The sequence below is a fragment of the Capricornis sumatraensis genome, chromosome 10 (genome assembly GCF_032405125.1).
Source record: "Capricornis sumatraensis isolate serow.1 chromosome 10, serow.2, whole genome shotgun sequence".
In the NCBI taxonomy this organism is placed as follows: domain Eukaryota; kingdom Metazoa; phylum Chordata; class Mammalia; order Artiodactyla; family Bovidae; genus Capricornis; species Capricornis sumatraensis.
The window spans coordinates 35,594,465-35,614,983 of record NC_091078.1 but is presented as its reverse complement, the minus strand read 5'-3'; the positions used below and the strand labels follow the sequence as shown (position 1 = coordinate 35,614,983).

The following is a 20,519-nucleotide window of genomic DNA, read 5'->3' as shown; positions in this document are numbered from 1 at the left end:
CAGGTATTTCTGAGAGGATTTTTCCTGCTCCCTTACCAAGTCCTTTAAAGCCTTCTCATGGTGACAGCCCTACCTGAGTTGCTCGTAGGCTTTGACACTCCTTAATTAGAGATTGTTAGCTATTCTCACGTTGCCTAGAAAGCAAGCCTGAATCCTACTTGTAAGCAGTATTTGTTGGGGATGAATCAGTGGGAAAAGACTGCCTCTCTGTTTTTTTTTCTCTTACTTTGTCTTTGAGTCATTAAATTTGTGTTTCTGTGTATTCCTGATACTCAGATGAAAAGCTGTATGTTGGTACTGTTAAGGCTCCAATTTATTTATGACTGAAATTGTCATAATTTAAGCTTGAAGTATTAAAGACTTGAATGGGTCCTGGCTCTGTATGGGTTCATACAGGTGTACCTGCTGGGTGCTGGGTTCATTAGGTGATACAAGGGTGAATAAGGCAGGACCAGAGACTACTGCAGAGAGGCAGTGGCACCCCACTCCAGTACTCTTGCCTGGAAAATCCCATGGACGGAGGAGTCTGGTGGGCCGCAGTCCATGGGGTCGCTAAGAGTCGGACACAACTGAGCGACTTCACTTTCACTTTTCACTTTCATGCATTGGAGAAGGAAATGGCAACCCACTCCAGTGTTCTTGCCTGGAGAATCCCAGGGACGGGGGAACCTGGTGGGCTGCCGTCTATGGGGTCTCACAGAGTCGGACATGACTGAAGCAACTTAGCAGCAGCAGCAACAATTCATCATACTTCCCAGCCAACGTGTTGTATTAGGTTCATGATGCATTGCTTAGGGGAAGAAATAAGCCACAGGTTTGGCAGAGGCAAACTATTATTTATAGGACGGATAAACAAGTCCCACTGTCTAGCACAGGGAGCTATATTCAATATCCTGTAACAAACCATAATGAACAAGAATATGAAAAAAATATATATGTGTATAACTGAGTCACTTTGCTATACAGCAGAAATTAACACAACGTGGCAAGCCAGTTGTACTTCAATGAAATTTAAAAAAAGTCACAGGAAAGATGAGCTGACTTGCCCACACCAGACGCTGACTTGGTCACAGAGCCAAGCTCAGGCTTTTAGAACTGGTGATTTTTAGGGACTGCTAACCTGAGCTGTTGCGTGCTATGTTATCCAGCAGGATCTTGGAGACTAAGCAGAGATTTATGGGCGGAGAATAAAAGGGCTACCCACCATGCCATTAGCTGTCTGGTTATGCCAGTTATGAGAACGTTAGGGCCCCACATAGACTTCAGAGATATCTGGTAATCGATTGCAGCACACACAGCATCCTTGGAAGGAACACTCTTCCACTTACTTACTTCTTGCTTTGATTCAGTTTTTTAAAATGTTGTGTGTAATTGAAAAGTGTGCTTGGGTGCTTGGCAACCTTGAAGATTTGGAATTTTTAAAAGATCATTATGATCTTGATTGATGATTAGTCAGTGTTCATTGTGCGGAACAGTTGGTCACCATTGTGAGTGACTGCTGAGTCCTGAAAGCTATTCTAATGTTAAACACCAGCAGAAACACCTTCCCCCCCACCCCTGCAATTGCACTGAATTTTGTTCTTTTTTAACAATTGACATATACTTGATTTACAGTGTTGTGTTACTGCTGTACAGGAAAGTGATTCAGTTACATGCACGTATACAGTCTTCTTCTTCTTTATCCTTTTCTCTTAGGGCTTCTCATAGACTTTTGCATATAGATCTCTGTGTTATACAGTAGAACATTGTTTATCTATCCTATGAATAATAGTTTGCCTCTACCAATCCCGCGGCTTATTTCTTCCCCTAAGCAATGATCCATGAACCTAATACAATGAGTTGGTTGGGAAGTATGATGAATTGTAGGGGACTGGGAAATATTTGGCAAATATAGATTGTGTAAGAGCGCAAGAGAACAGCAATGGGTGTTTTTATCTATATAAAAGCTTGCATCTGCTAACCCCAACCTTCTACTCTATCCCTCTTCCACGCCATCCCTCTCCCAACTCCTCCCCCTGACAACCACCAGATTGTTCTCTTGTGTCCCTGATCCTGAGAAACACCTTTTAAATGTTTTTAAAGTTGGTAGTGTGACCCTTTCAATTTAAGGTCACTCTGCTGAGTTTTCTGATGTGATTCTGGAGCATTTTTCTGATGTGACGCTGGGCATTGTGGCATCGTGCAGACTCACCCAGGGTTGTTCCCCCATGATGGGTCAGGGTCTTTCTGGACGAGGGGTGGGGAAACCTTGAGGTGAACTAGCATGGCTGCCTCTACCAGCCACGTGGGTTGCATTGATCTGCCCCCTCAGAGGACCAGCTCCCTGCCCTTGAGGAGGGCAGTGCCTCCTTCCTTAAAATGCCAGAGCTGCCCCGCTTCTCCTCCCTTAACCAGACATTTTACAAAATGTGTGCATCCTCCTAGACACTCCCACCCCCTGCCTTACTTTTCAAATATTAAAAAAGGACCAGGGTAGTAATTAGAAGCAATCCTGGCAAATTGGGAATTTGTGAAGTGGAAAAGAAAACACGGTTATAATGATTATTGTAAATAGAAAAAGAAATGGAGCGTTGTTAGAAAGTTGACTTAACAGAGTTGTAGTTTTCAATAGTTTTTTGCAGGAGGCTATTGTGATAATAGATTGTGTTGCCCAGCTGGCCTTTGTATTTCTTCTCCTGATAACCTTTTGAATTATTTCATAAAGTTGATCGTGGCAATTTTTTTGGTAGCTGGGAAAGTGTCAGGACATCAAGGACAAATAATTGCACGGCCACCTCATGTGAAGAGTTGACTCATTGGGAAAGACTCTGATGCTGGGAGGGATTGGGGGCAGGAGGAAAAGGGGATGACAGAGGATGAGATGGCTGGGTGGCATCACTGACTCGATGGACATCAGTTTGGGTGAACTCTGGGAGTTGGTGATGGACAGGGAGGCCTGGTGTGCTGCAATTCACGGGGTCGCAGAGTCGAACACGACTGAGCGACTGAACTGAACTGAACTGAGAATCAGAAATAGAATCTGAGTTCCAAGCCATGATAGTGAGCTGGACCGGGCCCCCCACTCCCTCTTGGGGACCACTATTTCTGCTCGCCTGGGGCTCAGTTGTCTTGCCCAGAGGATCTGGCCAGGAATCCATACTCTGACCCTCTTGATGTCTTTACCCATGGACCACAGTAAATGCTAAGCAAACTCAAAATTGTAGAAAACTCTGATGCTGCCTTAAACTGGTTTTGACTTGATAGACAATGCTGCTTTTTAAGTATAGTTGATTTACAGTGTTGTATTAATTTCTGCTGTACAGCAAAGAGATTCAATTATTTATATACATTTCTTTCTTTTCAAATATTTTTTTCTGTTGTGGTTTATCTCAAGATATTGAATATATTACAGCTCCCTATTTTATAGAGTAGGACTTTGTTGTTTATCCATTCTTTATATAATAGTTTGCATCTGCCAACCCCAAACTCTCAGTGACAATGTTGTTTTATAATTAGTGGATTTAAAAGCTGAAAGTTATTCAGGCTTACCCAGTCCAAACTTCATGCTGCTGTGCCCAAATGTCCCTGCCCTCAGTAAACCCTGTTCTGTTTCGTTCAGAAATGCCCAATGACTGAAGTGAGTCTCTATGTTAGGAAATGTGACCTCAAATTAGTATTTTATGTAGTTATTATGAAAATAAAAGCTGGTTCACAAAATATAAAGGGAATTGATATCTGTTATGTTGCCAGATTTTTGTTTGGAGAAAATGGAATAGTAAATTGAACAAGGGTAGTCTTACAGGAGCCAGCCCAGTCCTACAGCCTTATTGCTAGAAGAATTAATAATTAACAGATGGCATGAAATGGACTTATACTCAGAGAACTGTGTCAGATTCAGGATTGATTTTTCTTTCTTTTGGTCCTTTTTTGTGTCAGATGATGATATCTCCCAGGTAGAGATGCAAACTTGTGTTATTTTAACAATATAATTAATCACAGATATTACTCATTTTCATGGAAAGATGTTGTTTTCCCCTCTCTCTTTGGAATAATCTACAATGTAGGTTGTTATATCTGTAGGCTTAATTAACTTAAAAAGAAACTAAAGACAGCTGCATAGTGTTTGATAACTCAAGCATATCTCAACATTTCAGTGAGGATATAAGTACTTTTTTTGTCATTAAGCACAGTGTACTGATTATCATGACATATAATTTAACTTTGAGAAAGGCAATAGAGTTTCTATGGACTTGGAACTTGGCTAGTAAGTTCTTCAAAAAAGAAGGTGTGGCTTCTGAATGGAGATAGTAATTTGTGCTAACAGATATTCTTAGGAAACTCCTACAACTGACATTTTTCTTTCTTTTTTAAAAAAATTTATATTATATTAGAGTACAGTCGATTTCTAGTGTGTTTCAGGTGAAGAGTTCCCTGTGTTATATAGCAGGTCATTTTGGTCATCTGTTTTATATGTAGCAGTGTGCACGTGTTAATCCCAAACTCCTCTAATTTACCCCTTCCCCCAACCTTTCTTCTTTGGTGACTGTAAGTTTGTTTTCTGTCTGTGAATCCGTTCCTGTTTTGTACATAAGCTCATTTGTGTCGTATTTAGATAGACATATAAGTGATGTCATATGATATTTGTTTTTCTCAGACATGCTTTGCTTAGTATGACAGCCTCTAGGTTGCTTCCATGTTGCTGCCGGTGGCATTATTTCATCCTGTGTTATGACTGAGTAATATTCCCTGGTATATATGTACGACATCTTCTTTATCCATTCATCTGTCAATGGACATTTAGGTTGCTTCCAGGTTTTGGCCATTCCACCTGACATTTTTCTCAACCACCAGGTTTTAGGGGTTGAAGAGCGTTTTCTGGCTCTCTAGGAGTATAATGGCGGTGCCCCTGCTGATCATTTGCATATCCTTCAGGCTTCTCACATGAAAACATCATACTACAAGTCGTGGGCACAGAGCCTTAACCCCCAGCTGTTTTCCTCTGCTCTCTGTTTTTTCAGAGTTTCAGCACAATGGCCAGGGAGGGTGCCATATGAGCAGGGAGACCAGTGTGCGCCCACTGTCCTTCCTGGCCGGTGACTCATGGGTTATGATTCTGTATATTTCAGGGGGAAATGCTATTATTTACTCCTCTGCCAAAGGAATATATACACAGTGAGACAAAGACTCCGGTGCCTTTCCATCTTTCGGTGACTGAACATTCATTCCCTTAGCTTTTAAAGAAATAAATACATGTGTATTTATTTTCTTTTTTATTGAAGTATAATTGATTAAAGGGTTAATTTCAGGTGTACAGCAGAGTGATTCAGTTATACGTATGTCTATTCTTTTTCAGATCCTTTTCCCTTATAGGTTATTACAAAATATTGAGTATAGTTTCCTGTGCTATACAGGAAGTCCTTGTTGGTTATCTATTTTATACATAGTAGGGTGTATCTGTGAATTCCAAACTCCTAATTTATCCTCCCCCCTTCCCCTTGGGTAACCATAAGTTTCTTTTCTATGTCTGTGAGTCTATTTCTGTTTTGTATATAAATTCATTTGTATTCCTTTTTTTAAAAAAATTCTACATATAAGCAATATCATATGATTCTTATTTTTCTCTGACTTACTTCAGTTAGTATGATCATCTCTAAGGTCCATCATTCCCTTAGCTTTGTCATGAATATCTTAGGAGGGTGAGAAGGACTAGGAACGTCAGCCTTTTCTATCTGTGAGTAGTTGGTTATGTGTTTTCCCATCTTGGTTCTCTTTGTGTGGCTCAGAAGGATTGTTTTAATGTGCTTAATTTTAAGATGCAGAAAGGATCTATAGAGACTTCCCTGGTGGTCCCATGGTTAAGAATCTGCCTGCCAATGTAGGGGACACGGGTCCAGTCCTTGGTCTGGGAAGATCCCACATGCTTATGGAGCAATTAAGCCCAAGAACCACAACTCGAGAGCTTGTATGCTGCAACAGAAGATCCTGGAGCCACAGCTAAAACCTGACAGCCAAGTAAATGAATACTATACAAAAAAAAAAGTATATTGTTTATCACTGGGTGAACAGGAGCAGAGAAGAAGCTCTTTTCTAGGAGAGAGATAGAGGGAAGTTTGAGTTGGACGCAAGGGAGGAGGTTAGAGAGCCTTAATGTGATGAGGCAGCGTCTGAGATGGACTCTAGGCTGGGGGACATTGACCTCTTTTCTCTAGGGACTGTGTCTGGTTTATAGAACACCATTCCTTTTAAGAAAGGACACCTGCCTTGGTAATCTGGTTTGAACCAAGGAGCCTCCTTTCAAAACCACGTGGACATACCTTGGTTCCATTTCAGTTCTCCAAGATTTAGTTTGCAGGGACCTTAAAGATGCACGTTGCCATCGAGTAACAAGAAAATCCACAAAGATGCCTTTCAGGTACAATGTGTGGGATTTTGTTGCTGCTGTGATGGCTTTCATTTTTATATCCTCCATGATTTGCAGCTTTTTACAGAAGCAGGGGACAATGAGGAAGGCATGGAAACGGTCTCTGTGGGCCACGGTAATGAAAACTGTAAATAGAGTGAAAATTAAACAGTCTAATAAAGCTTAAAATTCCTTTTCAGAATGCACTGGCCTCTTTGCAAGCTATTATCACAAAGCCATTGGGGTCCTTTTTTGCATTGAAGTTGGCCCTTCGGAATACTCATTAAAGAAAGTGAAACTTCATTACACTTAACTGACTAAATTGACCTTGTAGATTCAATTCATTCTCTGGCTTAGCACAACTGAATAATTATCTATGGTAAATTACCTTCATCGAATGCATGCCAATAAAAAGGTGGTATCCAACAGACATTCACAGTGTTCCACAGTGGGGGGTCAGGAACTGCACTGATTTCATGAACAGACTTGGGGTTCTATCCAGAAGTGCTTCTGATACTTGTATTATGAAGGGCCTTAAATAACATGGTAACAAAGTAAGGAAATTTACACCAGCAATATTTGCACATTTTAAAGTAGAATCTAGATAAAGACAACTCAATAAGGATTTTTTTTGAGCTGAGTTTTCTGAGTTGAGTTTTTAATTTTTTTCTCTATCAATTCCATTAAAAAAAATCACAACCTGCTATATTCTCTTTTGCCTTTTCCAAAAGATTAGGAATATGGTTAGTCTCGGTATTTTCAGAAAAAACAAACTGAAAAACTACTTTTAAAGTAGTTTTGCTTGCTGAAAATGGGACCTGGGAAGTTTTTTAACTATATGAACTTGGTTATCTGGAAGCAGCCTAAAATGTTAATCCAAGGAACTAGTTCAAAAAATATGGTATATTTACAACAGTGGAATACTATGCAGCCATAAAAAGGAGTGCTCTTTGTTGATAGTGAATGATCCCTAGGTTATATTTTTCTTTCTTTGTTTCTTTTTTTGGTTAAAGCAATTGCTAAATGTTTATTTTTTTAATTTATTTTAATTGGAGGCTAATTAGTTTGCAATATTGTAGTGGTTTTTGCCATACATTGACGTGAATCAGCCATAAATTAAAAATCCATGTGCAGAACAGCGTGTATATTATGATTTATGTTAAAGGGATATAGAAAATGATGTATGTGTCTGTGTTTGCAAGTGTGTAGAATGCTGTTGAAGAGAAACGCAAGAAACTGATTCTCTTTGTTGTTCCCTCTGGGGAAGGAAACTGGGCGACCGAGAACAGGAGTGGAGAGGGAAGCTTTCTCCTTTATACCTTTCTGTACCCCTTGAATTTTGAATAATAGATTCTTGAAATAATAGATAGGCAGTAATAGACTCTTGTTAATAATCTTAGCTTCAGAACAGAAACGATGATCTAGACTGGCACTGTCCGGTAGAACTTTCATGCCCCATGTCTACACCATCCAGCATAGCCGCCCCTAGTCCTGTGTAGCTTTTGAGCACTTGAAAGGTGGCTTGTATAGCTGGGGGACTAAAATTTTAATTTCCTTTAATTTAATTAATTATATTTAAATAAGTGTGTCAGTGGCTATCATATTGGTTAGGTGCAGATCTAGAGTATATGACTTAGGGTATCTCTCTGTTTAAACCAGAATAAAGTTTAGGTGTGTTTTGGAGAAATAATGATCAGTTTAGGCTCTCACAGTAACATTTATTATTGTTAATCTAAGAAAATACCTACATTTTCTTTTTACCCTAGAATTTAATGCCATCACATATTTCTTTTTAAAAATTTATTTTATTGAAGTAGAGTTGATTTGCAGTGTTGTGTTAATTTCTTCTGTACAGGAGAGTGATTCAGTTATATATATATATATTCATTCTTTTTCATGTTCTTTTCCACTGTGATTTATCACAGGATATTGACTATAGTTCCCTGTGCTATATACAGTTAGGACCTTCTTGTTTATTGATTCTATATATAATGGTTTGCATCTACTATCGAACCTTCCAACCCATCTCTCTCCTGACCCCTGACCCCCTCCCCCTTGGCAACAACAAATCTGTTCTCTGTGTGTGTGAGTCTGTTTCTGTTTTGCGGATAAGTTAATTTGTGTCCTATTTTAGATTCCACATAAAAGTGATATCGTATGGAATTTGTCTTTCTCTTGCTGACTTACTTCACCTGGTATGATCATCTCTGAGTCCAAATATGCTGCTGCAAATTCCTTTCACATATTTCTTGAAATAACAATTGGTCAAATTTGAAAATCCTTTTTGTTACCCAGGAAAATCATTTTAATGGAAACTCTGTCTTTTTGTATTCTAATGTCTATTTCTGAGAGGTTTATTTTCCTATCTATAGCACACACCCTATTTGTGGGTCTCTCTCCAGCGCAGTGTGCCGGGCACTTTGTTCTTGAGCCCAGCAGCTGTTGTGTGACAAGGGGACAGTTTGCATTCTTCTGGCAGCCAGCAGCTGCCAGAAGCATTTCTAATCTGGTTTTGGCAGGAAATAGTGCACAAGTGGAAGCCCAGTTAAAAGAAGCTTGAAAAATAAACAGAATGACTTCGGATACCCCTTAGTATATCATTCATATTTCTGCTTAATATTGCTCTGGTTATTTCTTAACTTGACTGGAATCTGAACCTTTCTAGGGCAGAGCTCTATCTAATTGTCTTTGAAATCTGGGGTCTAACCCGGGGCCTGGAATATGCCAGTAGGAGGTCACTATTATTAATGACTCTTGCTATTATTATTAGTAGTAGTAATGATTGACTATACTGCAAATTTGTTTAATTGATTCAGTTACTAGCTTAAAACTGTTGTTCATCCAGGATAAACTAGTTGTAGATAATTAGCGGTTATGAGTCCCTCTTTTCTTCCCCTTCCTACTACACAGTGTCTCCCACCTTCTGCTCTAAAGTATGACATTTTGAACTTTCTGTAAGGATTATTTATTCATCTGTTCTGTAAGCACATGGATTTTTCTTGTACGCACATCCTAATTTAATCTGTCTTTCTTACAGAATAAGAGGTTTTCAGAAGGCAAGGGCATTGGTATAAAAACACAGTACCTTAAAAAAATTTTTTTATTATTTTTTTATTGAAGTATAGTTGATTTACTAACTAACAGGTATACAGCACAGATTCAGTTATATATATGTGTGTGTGTGTGTGTGTGTATATGTATATGATGTGTTTGTGTGTGTGTATATATATATATATGCATATATATGTGTGTGTGTGTGTGTGTGTGTGTGTGTATACAGACTTCCCCAGTGGCTCAGCTGTAAAGAATCTGCCTGCAGGGAAGGAGACAGAGGAGATGCAGGTTCGATCCCTAAGTGGGGAAGATCCCCTGGAGGAGGAAATGGCAACCCACTCCAGTATTCTTGCCTGGAAAATCCCATGGACAGAGGAACCTGGTGGGCTATAGTCCATGGGGTTGCAAACAGTCGGACACAACTGAAGTGACTGGGCACGGCATGGTTCCTTCATGCAGTGCTTTGAGGATGATATATGCATGTGTATATATATATATATATATATATATATTCTTTTTCAGATTCTTTTCCATTATACGTTATTACAAAATATTAAATATAGTTCCCTGTGCTATATAGTAGGTCCTTATTGGTTATCCACTTACATATAGTAGTGTGTATATGTTAATTCCAAAAGTAGTACCTGTTTTTTGGTTAGACCAAATAAATGACTTCCTTTTCTTTGTCTCTAAAGAGGAAATGCTACTTATATCGTACCTTTGGGCTGCAAATCGTTCTTTCTCTCCAGTTCCCAGATGCCCCTGCCTCCTATGGCCCAGCAGGTGTGCGATGCTGGGTGTGGTCCACACAGCGGGGCACTGGGTATGGACAGAGCTGTGCTCAGCACTGTTTGCTTCTGTTGCAGACCTTCACCGCCTGGTGCAACTCCCACCTCAGGAAAGCTGGCACTCAGATTGAGAACATCGAGGAAGATTTCCGGAATGGCCTTAAGCTCATGCTACTTTTGGAAGTCATCTCAGGTGAGTCTTAAACATTTTTCGTAGGTGTTATACCCAGTTTGTCTGAGCAGTAGATATGTATGCATCTGGTTTGTTTTTTTTTAAAAAGCTCCCTTTGAACCTGGCTGGGCAAGAACATGGTATTATTGGCAAAGAAAGCTTTCCAAAGAGCAATCTGTCTGGAGTTATTTTTCTCTTCTAAAAGAGGAGCAAATTCTGTTTAAAATGGACTTATTAAAATAATGTTTCTGCCACCCACCTCGAAACAGAATGAGAGAAGAGAAAATGACATTTATATAACTCCTCACCAGGCTGCCCTGTCCAGGTTTAGTTCAGCTAGCGTGTATTCCAAAAGTTGTCTTTCATGCCAAAAGCCAGTGTACACATTGGCTTAACTCTGCAAACAGGAGTCAAAGTTTCTGAGGGGTTATACCTTGCCCTGAATGTCAGCTAGCTGGTTTAGACATTGGACTGGAGAATGAATGAAGGCAGGGCTGCCCTGATCTGGGTATCCTCATACTCCCGTGTCTGAGATGAGCCCTGCAATTTGCATGAAGCTCCCTGACTTCTTCTCATAGCTGGTCAGCTACTCCAGTTGCTGCGGGGGCCCCAGCCGGCTGCTCTCTTACTTATTTAAACATTGGTTCATAGACCAAACAAGGCTGTCCCAGCCGGTCTGAAAAGCATATGGACTTCATAGCACAGCCTCTGCTCTGGTCCACTTCATCTTGAAAGTACTGTAATTTACAGAAACTACAGACACACGAGGAACAGTCAGAGAATGATTTTTGTTTAAGGAGGGCGTGTACTCTGAATTTTGTCATCTTGATTCTGCATCAAGGGGCTCTTTTCTCTGTGTCTACACGATTCTCTCTTCAACCGACAGGGGAAAGGCTGCCCAAACCTGACCGAGGAAAAATGCGATTCCACAAAATCGCTAATGTCAACAAAGCCTTGGATTACATAGCCAGCAAAGGCGTGAAGCTGGTGTCCATCGGGGCAGAAGGTAAATGGGGTGTGACGGGAAAGTGCACCAACCTCCCCATAGGGCAGTGGGCCTGCAGCTGGTTGCCTTCTTCCCTCCCCGTTCCCTCCCGCCATCTCCTGTGTCAGCCTCTTTGCCAAGCTCTGGATACGTGAACAGGAGATAAACAAGGCTCTAAGGCTGTTTGAAAAGTATAGCGTCAAATAGAGCTGATACTATCCCCTCGTATATTAAGCTTTTAACTTATTAGCTGTATTGATTTAGTGCTTATTTTTAATATTGACATGAAACAAAGATGGCTTCTTTTTTTGGGCATTTATCTTGAGAACACAGCGTCTAGATTTTAAGAAGATATTGCCATTTTCCCAATGATCTTATTGTTCTAGGATGTGATAACTTAGGATGTGATTTGAACTTTGTGCATTTGTGTGTGTGTGTGTACTCAGTCATGTCCGACTCTTTGCAACCCCATAAACTGTAGCCCACCAGGTTCCTCTGTCCATGGAATTTTCTAGGGTTGCCACTTCCTTCTCCAGGGGATCTTCCCGACCCAGGGGTTGAATCTGCATCAGCTGCATTGTCAGGCAGATTCTTTATCACTGAGCCACCTGGGAAGCCTTAATATATTTTTAGAGGGTGTCAGGTTCAGAACTAGACAGATCCATCTCTTGACCCTCAGCATGGTCCTAAAGTAAATTGCTTTGGAAAATTGGATCCCAGAGATTACAGATGGGGAATTTTGAAGTGTGTCCGTATTCCATTGGCAATCAAAAAGGCCCAACTAAAATAATTGTGGCAAGGCTGACAGATATGGCAACTGTGGACTGGACAAAACTTCTCTTTGAAAAATATCATAGCTTAAAGATTATGGCTGGAGGAACTGAGGTGATCGGCAGTGAAAAGAGTCAGAACATGTGACATTCCTTTAAAAATACTTTTAATTTGAGTAACTTTTCCTATATTATACATAATAAAAAGAAACTCTTAATGCTTTGTGCAGAAAAACGAATAGAGTCAGACTAATCATCTGAAGGAGAAAGAGTTTATACAGCCCAGTGAGTTTTTTAAAAAATTGGAGTGTAATTGCTTTACAGTGTTGTGTTAGTTTCTGCCATCAGTTCAGTTCAGTTGCTCAGTCGTGTCCGACTCTTTGCAACCCCATGAATCGCAGCATGCCAGGCCTCCCGGTCCATCACCAACTCCCGGAGTTCACTCAGACTCACGTCCATTGAGTCAGTGATGCCATCCAGCCATCTCATCCTCTGTTGTCCCCTTGTCCTCCTGCCCCTAGTCCCTCCCAGCATCAGGGTCTTTTCCAATGAGTCAACTCTTCGCATGAGGTGGCCAAAGTACTGGAGTTTCAGCTTTAGCATCATCCCCTCCAAAGAAATCCCAGGGCTGATCTCCTTCAGAATGGACTGGTTGGATCTCCTTGCAGTCCAAGGGACTCTCAAGAGTCTTCTCCAACACCACAGTTCAAAAGCATCAATTCTTCTGCACTCAGCTTTCTTCACAGTCCAACTCTCACATCCATACATGACTACTGGAAAAACCATAGCCTTGACTAGACAGACCTTAGTCGGCAAAGTAATGTCTCTGCTTTGGAATATACTATCTAGGTTGGTCATAACTTTCCTCCCAAGGAGTAAGCGTCTTTTAATTTCATGGCTGCAATCACCATCTGCAGTGATTTTGGAGCCCCAAAAATAAAGTCTGACACTGTTTCTACTGTTTCCCCATCTATTTCCCATGAAGTGATGGGACCAGATGCCATGACCTTCGTTTTCTGAATGTTGAGCTTTAAGCGAACTTTTTCACTGTCCTCTTTCACTTTCATCAAGAGGCTTTTGAGTTCCTCTTCACTTTCTGCCATAAGGGTGGTGTCATCTGCTCTGAGGTTATTGAGATTTCTCCCGGCAATCTTGATTCCACAACAGTGTGAATCAGCTGTATATATGCATATATCCCCTCCCTCTTGAGCCTCCCTCTCGCTTTCCGCATCCCACCCCTCTAGGTCATCACAGAGCACCGAGCTCAGCTCCCTGTGCTATCCAGCTGCTTCTTCCCACTAGCTACGTATTTATGCCTGTAGTGTATATATGTCAGTGCCATTCTCTTAGTTCATCCTACCGCCTTCTTCCCCTGCTTTGTGCACAAGTCTGTTCTCTATATCTGCATCTGTGTTCCTGCTCTGCAAATGGATTCATTAGCACCATTCTTGTAGATTGCATATATATGCATTAATATATGATATTTGTTTTTCTCTTTCTGACTTACCTCACTCTGTATAACATACTTTAGGTTCATCCACATCACTATGCTGACTCAATTTCATTCCTTTTTATGACCGAGTAATAGTCCCTTGTAAATGTGTGAATGTGAAGTTGCTCAGTTGTGTCCAACTCTTCACGACCCCATGGACTGTAGCCTGCCAGGCTCCTCTGTCCATGGGGATTCTCCAGGAAAGAATACTGGAGTGGGTTGCCATTTCCTTCTCCAGGACTTCGTCCTGACCCAGGGATTGAACCTGGATCTCCTGCATTGTAGGCAGACTCTTTACCCTCTCTGCCACCAGGGAACTTTATGCAACTTTTCTCTATTCATCTGTCAGTGGACATCTAGGTTGCTTCCATGTCCTGGCTGTTGTAAATAGTGCTGCAGTGAACATTAGGATACATGTGTTTTTTTGAATTATTGTTTCCTCAGCCCAGTGACTCTTAATAAGAACTAATAAGAAGGATCTCCATTATCTGTGGGAGATTGGGAGTCCTGGTGAGTCTATCGGGAGCTGAGACTACCCTGCCATTCATTTATTTTGCAACTGAATCTGATAGCCTGCCAACTGGGGAGCTTGAGAAGAACAATCAGAGTGAAGATGAGTCTGTGTTCTCTGTCTTTGATTATTTAGAACCTTAGCACATCTAGTCTTTAAGCCTGGGAAATCCCTGGGTTGTTTTCAGTGACTTTGCATATGCAAGATCTGTGCTCATTATTAACTTAGAATTTATTTAAACTGGAGACATTTGGTTATGAATACCACATTTATAACCAGACATGCTACAACACTTACAAAAACGGAAACTGGTCTTTCCATATGTTATTTTCCAATAGCTCTGAAGTCAAAACTTATAGAAGACTCATAGGAAAACTTTATGTACTGATTATATTATCTTTAACCTCATTTTTTGTTGTTTTTTCTTACCTAAAGAAATTGTTGATGGCAACGTGAAGATGACGCTGGGTATGATCTGGACCATCATCCTGCGCTTTGCTATTCAGGATATTTCAGTTGAAGGTAAAAGACTTGGGTAAAAACCTGATAGATACTTAGAATAAAATTGAGCTGATAAAGTCAAGTTTGAATAGAGTTTTGTAAAACTGAACAGTCACTTACATGATTGAATGAAAGATGCCTGAGTTGGGTTTTCACGTGTTTTCTATTTGTATGAAAAAAAAAAGACCCCAGCAATGCTGTTTCATTCATGGGGGTGGAATCATTTAGGAAAAGATGAGCACATGTTCAGAACAGAAGTTGCTTTTTTAAATGAGTATTTTTTTGAGCTTCTTTATTGCTTATTATACTTGTCAGTTCATGATTATAACAGTTCTTTAGACTTCACAGCTTGAAACCCTTTTTTCCCCAAGTGCGAAAAGATAATCAATTGAAATCTGTTTGTGCATTCCTTAGTTCATTTTTAACTTCCTCTCTCTCTCATCCTTCACTCCCTCCCCTTCTTTTTTTTAAAAACAAAATCTCTTTTGTCATCCTATCTTTCAGCCCAGTAGCTGTCCCATTGTTGTAATATAATCCCAATCCTTGGCCCTGCCACTAAAGATGCAACTCTTTAGTCTTTCATGCCCACTGCATTCCCAAATATTTTGATGAATTCAACACTGTCAGAAGTGTCAAATTAGAACTTGGCTTATGTAGTGCTTGAATCACAAAATGCATAGCTGCACATCATACTTAAGGGTAGTCTGACTTGTTCAACCTTCTCCAAGTTTGTCACCTAACAGATAACCAGGCACCTGAATGGTAAGGGCCAAGAGCATTGTTTATAATTCTGTCCAGGAATTTCTCTAAAGATCAAACTAAGATAGAATGATATTAAAGCCTCAATAATTCAAGCCCAGGAATAGCAGCCAGCTTGAATTTATTGAGTCTGAATTTGAAAACTTTCATACAGTGGACTTTTTTAAAGAAATATTTATTTATTTATTTGACTGTGTCGTGTCTTAATTGTGCATTAGCGATCTTCACTGCAGACACATGGACTCTCTAGTTTTGGTACATGGGCTTCGGAGCATCTGGGCTCAATAGTTGAAGCTCTCGGGCTTAGTTTCTCTGTGGCATGGGGGATCTTAGTTCCCTGACCAGGGATCAAACCCATAACCCCTGCATTGCAAGGCAGATTCTTAACCACTGACCCTCCAGGAAAGTCCCTCATACAATGTACTCTTATTAAAGTACATTCCTTTCATGCTTGTGGAAATAATAAGATGCTTTTAAAAAGTTTCTGCTTTGTTAAGAAAGTATAATTTGTAATCATTTAATCAATTTTATATACTTCTACGTTTAAATATTTAAGCAGTTCAGCCCACTTTGTAGAACAAGTTGAAAAATCTTGTTCACATCATTGCGTTTACTACACTAGCAAATTCTTTTCCCACAGATATTACAGAGGTGAACTTGACCTCAGGTTTTTCTGATTGGTTACATTTTAAGTTACTGATAATAGTAATTGAAAACTTACTTCTATTTCAAATGAAATGAATGGTAACTATGAATGGTATGATCCACTAGAGGTTTTCCCCCAAATTATTATTAATGTGCCCAAGATAAGATAATCAAATCATAGTTTTTTTGTAAAACACGGCATGATAGAAAGATTTTCAATTGACTAGGAAATAAACATTCAGAAGTGTGATTTCACTGGCAAAGTGCTTAAATCTCTTCAAACAGAAGTCTTTTATTGTCCTACACAGTGGATAGTTTGTTAATTTATTTTTTAATTTGTTTAACTTTCATGGAGTCATTTCTTAAATACCTCACTTGATTTCTGTAAGTGTACAGAAAAATTGTCTAATTTATTTAAATGACAACGATTATGTAGAAAAAGACATTGTCATTTAGACGGAATTCTTTGAGAAGCCACTGTCCATCAGCAGAAATGATGGGCCTCTTCTAAGAAGGAAAATGAGAGGTTGCCGTATCTGCTGTTGAGGGCAGTGCAGAGATGCCCGAGTAATGCAGTTTCTTGGTGTGTCCTGTGGTTGTTCATGATGGAATGACAGATGACACTACCTGTTTGTAGCATGCTTTGTATGCCCACCGTCAGGGTTTTCTGTGGGGCCTTTTCAGGTTTAACCTTCACCTACAGGGGGTGAGGTATACCTCAGTAGTGTACTATTTGGCACAGGCTTGTAACCTTCCATTGAATGCCTCAAAATGAAATCGGGGTGAGAGAGAGTCAGCTTTGTTACAGTAGCCAATTCAATAGGGAAAATACTTGCTTCAGCATTCATGGTCTAAGAGTGTTCAGACATATTCAAACAGAAATTAGGTTAAACTCATGGCTTTTCTTGCCTGGAGAATCCCGTGGACGGAAGGAGCCTGGCGGGCTACAATCCATGGGGTTGCAAAGAGTCAGACACAACTTAGTGACTAAACAATAACGATTTACAAAATGACTTACAAATCTAAGGTTAAGGGACTTCCCTGGTAGTCTAGCAGGTAAGACTTTCACTTCCAACACAGGCAGTATAGTTTCAATCCCTAGTTGGGGAGCTAACACCCCCTGCCTTGGGGCCAAACAAACCAAAACAAAACAGAAGCAATATTGTAACAAATTCAATAAAGACTTTAAACATAGTCCACATCAAAAATCTTTAAGAAAAATCATAAATCTAAATGTAAGTGGCAGTTATAAGGTTGTATTAATCCACTCTCCATATGTTTACTTGCCTAACCTAAGTTTTTTTCAAATTTTTTTTATTGAAGTATATTTGCTTTACAGAATTTTGCTGTTTTCTGTCAAACCTCAACATGAATCAGCCATAGGCATATACATATATCCCCTCCCTTTTGAACCTCCCTCCCGTCTCCCTCCCCATCCCACCTCTCTAGGTTGATACAGAGCCCCTGTTTGAGTTTCCTCAGCCATACAGCAAATTCCCGTTGGCTCCCTATTTTACATATGGTAATGTAAGTTTCCATGTTGCTCTTTCCATACAGCTCACCCTCTCCTCCCCTCTCCCCATGTCCATAAGTCTATTCTCTGTGTCTGTTTTTCCACAGCTGCCCTGTGAATAAATTCTTCAGTACCGTTGTTCTAGGTTTTGTCTATGTGTGTTAGAATACAATCTTTTTAAATATGGAACACTTCACAGATTTTCGTGTCTTTCGTGCACAGGGGCCATGCTAACCTTCTCTGTGTCATTCCAAGTTTAGTATATGTGCTGCTGAAGTGGGCACTAACCTAAGTTTTATTTAAAGTTTATTCTAAAAGTTTGGATTATCTCCTCCTATTGTACTTTTTCTTACTAATTCCATTGGCTAGAACCCCGGAGGCAGGCTCTTATGTCTATAGCAGAACAGCTAGCCACGGAGTGCCATGTATCCATATCTGTATGAATTAATATTTCAATAAAGTCTTAGAACTTTCAGTCTTTTTCCTTAACAGGAATTTGCTATCAATAAGAGACATAATCAGGAACCATTCAAATTATTCTTGGAGCACACAAAATTTCGGGGGTTGTGTGGTTTCATCTGGATTATGGGTCAAAGAAAAGCCTGAACTAGAAGTGGGAACTTTAGAGAAGTAATTATAGAATACTTATCTCGATTTGAAAAAGTCAGCTTCATACTGAAATGGAAGGCCAAGGCCCCGTTTTGCATAAGAGTCCACATGCTCAGGTTTTGAGGAGCTGTTTGGATGTATGAAACTTTGGGTCCTCTAAGAAGCAAGGGCCAAGCTGTCATAACCTGTTCAGGCTGCCATACAAAATACCATAGCCTGGGTGGCTTAACAGAAAGTTATTTGGCTGAAAGTGCAAGATCAGGTTGCCAGCATTGCCAGTTTCTAGTGGGGGCTTTCTTCTGGGCTTGTGGATGGCTGCCTTCTCTGTGTGTCTTCACATGGCAGAGAAAGAGAGGGAAGGGAGAAAGTCAGGTGGGAGGAGAAAGAGAGAGACAGCAGGGAGCTTGCTCATCTTATAAGGGCACTAATCCCATCACGAGGGCCCTGCCCTCATGACCTCATCTAACCCTAATCACCTCCCAAAGGCTCCATCTCTAAGTACCATCACATTGGTGGTGAGGGCTCCAACCCATGAATTTGAGGGGGACACAGACATTCAGTCGGAGAAGGCAATGGCACCCCACTCCAGTACTCTTGCCTGGAATATCCCATGGACGGAGGAGCCTGGTAGGCCGGGGTCCATGGGGTCGCTAAGGGTCGGACACGACTGAGCGACTTCACTTTCACTTTTCACTTTCATGCATTGGAGAATGAAATGGCAACCCACTCCAGTGTTCTTGCCTGGAGAATCCCAGGGACGGGGGAGCCTGGTGGGCTGCTGTCTACGCGGTCGCACAGAGTCGGACACGACTGAAGCGCCTTAGCACCAGACATTCAGTGGAGAAGGAAATGGCAACCTACTCCAGTATTCTTGCCTGGAGAATCTCATGGACAAAGGAGCCTGGTGGGTACAGTCCATGGGGTCGCAAAGAGTCGGACACGACTGAGTGACTAACACACACACACACACACACACACACAGACATTCAGTTCATAGCAGAAATGCTAGAGATTTGTTGGAGGAAATGCCTGTGGAGGATAAGATAAGGGGAAGCAGTACTGGCAGGGCGCCTTCAGGCCTAGTGCCTGGCTGACACTTGTGCTGTGGAGAGAAGGGCTTGGGAAAGAAAAATCTGATTCTGCAGAGTGGTCCTCAGGCAGGTTCAGCTGGGCTGGTGGGGAGTCCCTCAGCCTCAGCTGCTCTCAGAGGAGCCCCACTTGTGGCAGGAATGGCCCCACTCTGGTGCCTCTCCCTTGCTCAGCCTGGCGCTGGAGTAGCCCTGAAGAAGTGTGTCCTCAGGGGGATGCAGGGGTAGATTCAGAGAGTGGCAGCTGGGGCATCAGTTCTGTGCTGTGTGACATCTAAGCAGCGTCTGCAAGGCTGTTGCAGCAAGGTGGCGGCTGTTCTTGTGTTTTGCCGCACTGTGTGGCACACGGGATCTTAGTTCTCCAACCAGAGATGGGACCTGAGTCCCCTGCAGTGGACGTGTAGTCTTAACCCCTGGAATACCAGGAAATTCCCAGCAGTGGTTAGTGGTTGTTTTTTTTTTCACCTTGGTCAGAACCCCAGTGGCCAAACATGGAATTTGCCAATAAAACCCTTTAAGTATTTTTAAATCACTGAGGGAATATACAAGGGAATACATTTCAGACCCAGTGGCCTCTCTGAATTCCATTTACTTAAGAATGTACATTTTAAATGAGATCATTGATAGGTCGTGTGTATGTGTTAGTCGCTCAGTCGTGTCCGACTCTTTGCGACGCCATGGACTGTAGCCCCCAGGCTCTGTCCATGGGATTCTCGAGGCAAGAATACTGGAGTCGGTTGCCATTTCCTTCTCCAGGCAATAACAGGTTAGTTAAGTTATAAATTATACACATTAAAAAAAGTTTTTTTCATCAGAAAGGTAAGTTACCAGTACCCGTGATGTCTGGTTTGGTATTCATTATGTCATACCTTGTTGTCGCTTCTGTACTATCCTTTTTAAGCCCCTTCAAGGGGCATCAGAAGTCAGTCCCTGGGAAGAGGGTTCCAGCCCCTCTCCTGTTGCAGAGGTGATGTCTTTGGTGATGGGCCGTCTAGGAAGTCTCTTTTAACAAGTGACAAGAACTTGGGTGAGTGACGGGTAAGGGTGAACTCTTTCTCTTGGCTATCATTACAGAAACCTCTGCCAAAGAAGGCCTGCTACTTTGGTGTCAAAGGAAGACCGCTCCTTATAGAAATGTGAACATTCAGAACTTCCATACCAGGTGAGCAACCAGGGCCCTGGGGTCCTTATATGCTCTCTGGAATATGAGTGGACAGGGGGAACAGTGTTTATTTATTTCAGTGTCTCTTCCT

General features: G+C 41.1%; 1 protein-coding gene and 1 non-coding gene across 5 annotated transcripts in view; one reads left to right on the top strand and one right to left on the bottom strand.

Moving 5' to 3' along the window:
• The window catches only part of ACTN2 (actinin alpha 2), a 75,436-nt gene that overhangs the window by 18,639 nt on the left and 36,278 nt on the right, over positions 1-20,519 (top strand). For all 4 annotated transcript variants that reach the window (XM_068982230.1, XM_068982229.1, XM_068982231.1 and 1 more), the window contains exons 2-5: positions 10,300-10,414; positions 11,280-11,399; positions 14,587-14,673; positions 20,341-20,428. In XM_068982230.1, coding sequence (XP_068838331.1) covers positions 10,300-10,414; positions 11,280-11,399; positions 14,587-14,673; positions 20,341-20,428 — 410 coding nt within the window. The remainder of the gene's footprint in view (positions 1-10,299; positions 10,415-11,279; positions 11,400-14,586; positions 14,674-20,340; positions 20,429-20,519) is intronic.
• Positions 17,747-17,853, bottom strand: LOC138088054 (U6 spliceosomal RNA). Its single transcript, XR_011145646.1, has one exon. It is a non-coding gene; the product is annotated as a U6 spliceosomal RNA (small nuclear RNA).